The following is a 6775-nucleotide window of genomic DNA, read 5'->3' as shown; positions in this document are numbered from 1 at the left end:
AGATGCGCATAGACCACGTTTTTTCTATGCATCTAGATCCACATTATGTATCAGATTCTTTAGTGAATTCTTTTGGGGGAGTGCGGGGGCTTGGGGGGGGCGGAGACAGTGTGTATGTTTGACCCTCTCTAGCCCAGCGTCCTCCTAGTGTGGAAGGTGGACAAGCGTTAGGGTGACGGGATTTTAAGGCACATGTCACGTTGGCAGCCGCGGATACTCCTCTTCCTCCTTTTAGTTTTGTACAATGTGAATAAACGGTGAAGGTGTCAGGCAGGACTCTACGTGCACATTTCAGGTGGGGACTGGATAAGTGGATATCCACCTCCTTTCTGTCTTATGTTCTTTTTTTACTGCGGGGAAGGTGAGCGCACGTGAGTCCTAAATGGCACGACAGTGTGTATTCGCGCGCTAGGGCCCCTGCCCCCTTGCCCCAGGTACTCGATTGGACGCCTGTCTACACCTGACCCCGGCCCTCGGGGGTCTGGCGTTTTCCGCAGTGCGTTAGGGAGGGCGGGGATGGAGATCCCCTCTCCCATGATACCCCGCGGCGGTGCCGGAACTTTGGCGCGGTCCGGGGGGTGTGGAGGCGAGCCCGGGGGCACAGAGGACGATCGACTCGCGGGCCTCTCCCGGCCCCGCCCCGCCCCTCGGAGCCAGCCCGGCCCCGCCCCTCTCCCCAGGCCCGGCGGGCGCCGGCACCGCCCCTTGATCCCAGCATGCCGTGCGGCAGCGGCGGCGCGGCGGGCGGAGTCGGGAGGCGGGGAACCCGTGGCCGTGTGAGCGTGAGGAGCCGCCGCCACCGCCTCCTGCTAGCCGTCTTCTTCTTGGGCCCCGGCGTCGCGGGCCGCGCACGGGTCTGGAAGAGACGTCGCCTCCCTTTCCTCCGCCTCCCTTTTGCCGCGCCGCTCCCGCCTCCTCGTCCTGCTCTGCGGGCTCAGGCGGAACCCGGAACGGCCGTCCGCTTCCCCCGCCCTCCGCCGCCTCCTCCTCCACCTCCTTCTTCTCGGCTTCCTTCTCAGCCCCGGGCCGGAGCGGAGTGTCGGTGGCGGCCGGTTCGGGCGGCGACTCGCGCTTCTTCGGGCGGCGGCGCTTGGCCATGTCGTGTCGGGGAAGGTAATGAGCCGCAGAGCCCCGGGGTCTCGGCTGAGCAGCGGCGGCGGCGGCGGCGGCACCAAGTACCCGCGGAGCTGGAATGACTGGCAACCCAGGTGGGTGAGCCGGCGCCGAGACCGCCGCCCCGACCTCCGGACCCCGCCTCGGGCCAGCGAGGCCTAGGGCCGCCGGCTGGGAGGCGCGGCCTAGGCCCTCCACCCCCCGGGAACCGGGCGCGGTTTCCTGGGTTCCCTCCCGCCCGGGCTGGGGGAGGAAGGCCGCTGGGAGGCGAGGCCTAAATGCCTCCCCTCTCTCTGCATTTCATCCCGGGCTAGAGCCGAGACCCTGGGCGCCACACGGAGGCACTGACCTAGGGGTTGGGGTCCAGGGGGGTGAAGAAAGGGGCCTGGCCCTGGGGGAACATGTCGAGCCTCTCCTCCCGCTCCCCACCCCAAGTTCGCATTTGAGTTGGGATCCTAGCGTCCGGGACCCTTCCTGTTCTCCACGCAACTCCTTGGTCCCTTACCGCGGCCCCCACGTGAAAGATCTTCTCAACTGTGTTCCTTCTTTGACCCCCCACGTGTTCATAGAATTATTTTAAAAAGACAAAAAGCTACAAGTAAGGCTTTACAGTGACTTTGGGCATGATGGCATTTGTGAGACATGAGATGAGAATGTGAGTTTTGACTGTTAACGGGGTCGACCTACTCTGGTGGGAAATGAAGTTTTCCCCAAGTGCGGGGGCAGTTACTCTGGTGAAGAGCTTTTCGTACCTGGACACTTGAGAGGGCACCCTTTGGGCACTCAATTAGAGGAGTAGAGAATTTCCCCTTGTAAAGAGGATTTAATCTCATACTGCTTTGGTACCAAGCTGGATTTGAGCTTATTAGGAGCATGAGCTTTTTGTTTTTTTTTTTTTTAAATGTACGTTTACTTTTTAGGTTTTGTTCTGGTCAATCATGGGGCAGTTGTGCCTAATTTAGGACTGATTTATTCTTACCTCTCTTACTGAGTGTAATAACTCAGAAGCTATTTGGAGTTTAACCCAGTGCCTAGAACACTCCCAGATGCATGCAATACTTTAGGGTTACTTGATTCATGGCGCTTTTCATACTTTGAAGCAAACTTGCACTGTAATTGTTCAGAAACTGGCAAAATAAATGTAAGATGAGTAGGTTGTCGGAATGCCTTTACTTGATGTAAAAACTGAAATAATCTTTTGGCTAATGGGTGGTACACCTCTCATTCTGTTTAATATGCCTTGACAAATCCTGAGTCTGTTGGGAACTGATGTGTATGATTAGGTGATTTTAGAAATTAATGTCCAAGTCTAGAATTGAGATGTTAAGGAGTAAGAAAAAATTGAAAAGCATAGTTTGACTTGTCAAACTATGATAGGGTTTGATAGTTCTTTAAATAAAATCAGTTGATTAGTTTATAAGTATTTTTAGCTGTAATTGACATTCTTAGTTGTTTTGCCCTTTCACTGAAATGTGTGAAGCTGGATTTATTTACTTCTTTCTGGCATCTAACATTAGGTGATAAATGAATCTGAATTTGACATTGAAGAGCTCCTCTTTGACGATGGATTTTCCATTACTTTTCAGTATCGTGGTCAACACATAAGTGAATTTTGCATCCTTGTAGAGGGCTGAAGTGCCCTTAACAAATAGCCCTAGAGCTTTTGGAAAAGAAAAATTTGTAGTTTGTAGTTCTAAATAAATGGAGTAGTAGACACATGGTGGGGTCACCTGACTGCACTGCTGACAGGTGTGAAACAATGGGTTATATAGTTATGGAATGTATACATCAGTTATCGATAAATGTTACCCACGTCATTTCTTCTTTCAAGTGCTTTATTTCTTGGTTTTTTTGGAGTGGGGTGGAGAGGGGAATAGAAGCTTTCTTTGAAGCTGTGCTCAGAACCTGATGCCTGGGTAGATGATACTGTGAGATGCACTTGATTACATGGAGTAACAGAGTGTTAGGAAGTTGGAAATATTTTCCTTTCTTGTGTTGTAGAAGAGGGAACAGAGAAGTATGGACATATCGCATAGTATAACTTGATTTATTTGCAGGGTTGTGGTAGTTTTTTAAAAATGACCAGTACAAAACCTCAGATACCTGTGAAGTCATAAATGTTCACAAGTTAGATGAGGCTGTTAATTCTGTCCCCTCTTCTCTTCACAAACGTGACAGACTCCAGTTCACTGATGGAGTGGATCTCGATCTTGTTTATTTCTCCAGAGCATTTTTGAATGCAGGCAGACACCTTAGGGTTCCTCTGAATCATTTTGATTTTTAAAGGAATCTTTGCCTTTTCTGTTCCATTTCTTCCCTGATTTTTTTGTTCCTTTTTTATTGATTTAGGCTTTTTAAAAAGAAGAATTTATAAAAGCAGTACTTGTCAGTTTCAGTTAGTGTTATTTTGTCAATTAGTGTGTGGAAACGACTGTTGAGTCAATCATGGCCACACGCCACACGCCGTACTTCACACATACTGACAGGAAGTGTTCCAGGTGGCTGAACAGTGTCAGGGCAACAGAGCAAGCCCACCTTCACTAGAAGCATATCTTTAGCATTAAGCATTTTTATAGCACTGGCTTATAGCCTTCCTTTTCATTCACTGTGCTCTTTATTAGTATTTAAGAATGGTCAACTAAATGCATGCTTTTAGGTCAGCATTATCGCTTGAAATCTGTGGGTCCCTCTAACTTAAAGCTGACAAGGAGGGTTTTGGGAGGCTCTGGATGCCTCAGTTTTTTCACATGGAGAAACAGGAGTGGTGGCTGACCTGTTTAGAGATGGTTGCTCCCCACCCTCTTCTTTTATTCTCCCCTAAAAAAGAGCTATCATTACCACTATCCAAAGTCTGTCCTTTTCCTGACTTTTCATTTCAGGAAGTAATCTTCTAGTTGTACTAATCAAGACAGGTCAGAATGGTTTGTTTTAGAAATAAATATATAGTTAATTATTGTACATTTTAATATTCCAAAATAGCATTGATTAATTTGGAATTGGAGTCAAATATAGACTGATTAATTTCCACAAATAAGAGAAAACATTCAGGTCAACAGAAAACAAGTAGATTGCACTTTTGAACTTGGAAGTCTCAGGACTTAACGTTTAACGCACATATGTATTAGGTGCCCTACTGTGCCCAAACTTAAGATCTTTCTACAATTCTAAAAAGATGAAACTATATTAAAAATAACTTTCATTTTTGGTCAAATGTAGGCAGATCAGAATTCTTAAAAGTGCAAAATGCCTTTATTCTCCATCATGGCAGACCAAAAGAGGGAAGATTACTGTGAAGATAGAAAAGCCAGATATTAGTATGTCTGACATTATGAGAAGCTGGATTTTTGAAATCACAGTTGTCTGTTCAGCCATTTATGAATCTGTAGTAAGTCTCATACCTGTCAGGTACATAATATAATGAAATACATAAAGGATAAAATTTAAGTGCCGTTACATATTTTGTAGCTACAGATGGAGCTTTAGTTAAATAGAATTTAATGATTACCAAGTCTGTACCACAAATTTCCAAGTACACTAAGGAGGTTTTTCAGCAATTGTCTATGGGTGTTTGATTTTTGGGGGGAAATTTTATTTTTTCCATTATAGAATAAAACATTCCTTATGAAAAATTTGGCAATTGTATCTTTAAATTGAACGTTTTCCCCCTCCTGTTTCAGTTCCTTTTTAAATTGGGAGTACACTGAAAGTTTTCTTTTTCTTTTTTGAATAATTTAGGAGATTATGAAATATTCCAATTCACTGAAAATATTATAATTCAATAAATATTGAATACTTTAGAGATTTGTATGACTAATAAAGCCACAGTCTTCAAGGAGGTTACAGGTTAGTATGGGAGATTAAAAAAAAGAGCTTTGTAAAAGGTAAAACACTATAAAAGGTAAAGCATTATATAGATATTAATTGTGATATATTTCTTGGTGTAATTATTTTTATATGTGATTTAATAGAGTTTAAAACTGGGGGCTAAAGGAAAGAAAGCTAAAAAGCTGAGTAGAGGACAGTGGGATCATGAAATTGGACAGTACAGTTTTGATAGAGTAAATTTGAGGGGAGGGAACTTTTAAAACAAATAGAATAAAGTAGGGAGATGGGAAAATGTAAGTTGTCCTTGGTAAAAAAAATGCTCTGTTTAGAACGATGGGGTACTTGTGAGGAGTAATAAGAATAAGGATGACACTGAGAAGCTGGATTGAGGGTATATTGTAGATTTTGAATCAGAGTTTAAGTGTATTTGGAATGACTTCAGGAAACCTGTGGACTTTTACCAGCAGGGAAGTGGCATGATTTAGGAAGATTAACTCTAGTTGCTTCTTCAAGGATGTGTGTGTGTGTGTAAGCAAAATAGGAGACAGTTATAACAATCTAGATATAAGACTGCTAAGGAACAGAATATTCTGTTTATAATGCATGATTTAAATCTCACAAAAATATTCAGCCCAATATGTGGGAATTTGCTTAAGTAGAAGCCCCTTATTTTGTGTTGACTGAGGATGATCACGAAAGTGGTACTTTTTAATCTGCTCACACTTCATGTTAGGATACTTCTATTACATAAAATGCCATATACATAAAATGGAGCGTGATCCATGATGGCTTTTGGCAACACTGAATTTTCACAACTTTTTAATTTAGGATTTCCTACCTTCACTGCCTGGTATATAGTAGGCACTTGCTGCTTTTCTTTCTTTCTCTGTCCTAATTACCGGATGCAGAGACCTGGTTGTGCACTGGTTAAGAGCTTAGCTGCTAACCAAAAAAGGTCAGCAGTTCAAATCCACCAGCCGCTCCTTGAAACACTAGGGGGGCAGTCCTACTTTGTCCTATAGGGTCGCTGTGAGTCAGAGAGTTGGCTCGATGGCGGTGAGTTTTTAATCACCTAAAATCTCTGATATTTCTTTCATTGAACTGACCTTCATGGATCCACACAGGCTGTCATTTATTTGGCGTCTGTTCATAGGCATAGATAGTCCTTTTCCAAACTTTATTTTTGTTGTTGTTATTTTGGTTACCTGTCTTTGGCTGTCTTAAAGTTTTTTCAGAGCCCGTTTTATTTTGGGGACTGTAAAATGCAGCATAGCTTCTCTTGTATAGAGGCCTGACAGTAAACATTGGAGATAATTTGTGGTTTAATTCCTATATGAAATACTCTAGTGTATTGTATTTTGGTGTTTGTTTTTTCTTTTTAATGTATTGTGTAACTTATTAGAGTCCTGTGTAGTTTGCTGATGCAATGATGTTTGTGTTTTTAGTATGTTAGTTCTGCTCCGTCTTGTATTTGTTGTATTAGTATACCTTTCCTGAGTTGAATTCCTTTCTGAACAACATTGTGTGTATACATACTTATTGTTTTAGATACAGTGTACATATGTACAAATCTTAAATTCTGTGAGTTTTGACAAATGTATGCACCTGTTGTGTAACCACAACCCCAGTCAAGATGTGACAGTAACTTAAGTTGGATTCCACTTCCCCCCACCCCAAAAAAAGCTTCAGAGTGCACAGGCAGATCTTGCCTTAATTTTTCTTTTTTTTTGTAGAAAGGAAATCTTTAAATATTGTCTTATGAGTTATTATCAACATATAGTTTCTGAGAATTGATAACTTCATTGTCTTCAACATATTCCTAATAGCCTTCTTTTGC

The 6775-nt window shown here is 43.5% G+C and overlaps 1 protein-coding gene across 3 annotated transcripts in view; it reads left to right on the top strand.

The window, feature by feature from the left end:
* Window positions 1-721: 721 nt before the first annotated feature.
* The window catches only part of SMG1 (SMG1 nonsense mediated mRNA decay associated PI3K related kinase), a 93166-nt gene continuing 87112 nt past the window's right edge, over window positions 722-6775 (top strand). For 2 of the 3 annotated variants that reach the window (XM_023728504.1, XM_004373293.2), the window contains exon 1: window positions 722-1208. In XM_023728504.1, coding sequence (XP_023584272.1) covers window positions 1117-1208 — 92 coding nt within the window. In that variant the 5' untranslated portion in view covers window positions 722-1116. The remainder of the gene's footprint in view (window positions 1209-6775) is intronic. The other variant, XM_023728502.1, reaches the window with a different exon arrangement.

Source organism: Trichechus manatus, unplaced genomic scaffold, assembly GCF_000243295.1.
Source record: "Trichechus manatus latirostris isolate Lorelei unplaced genomic scaffold, TriManLat1.0 scaffold00024, whole genome shotgun sequence".
Taxonomy (NCBI): Eukaryota; Metazoa; Chordata; class Mammalia; order Sirenia; family Trichechidae; genus Trichechus; species Trichechus manatus.
Note: the sequence above shows the minus strand (reverse complement) of the source record. Positions and strands in the feature narration are given on the sequence as shown.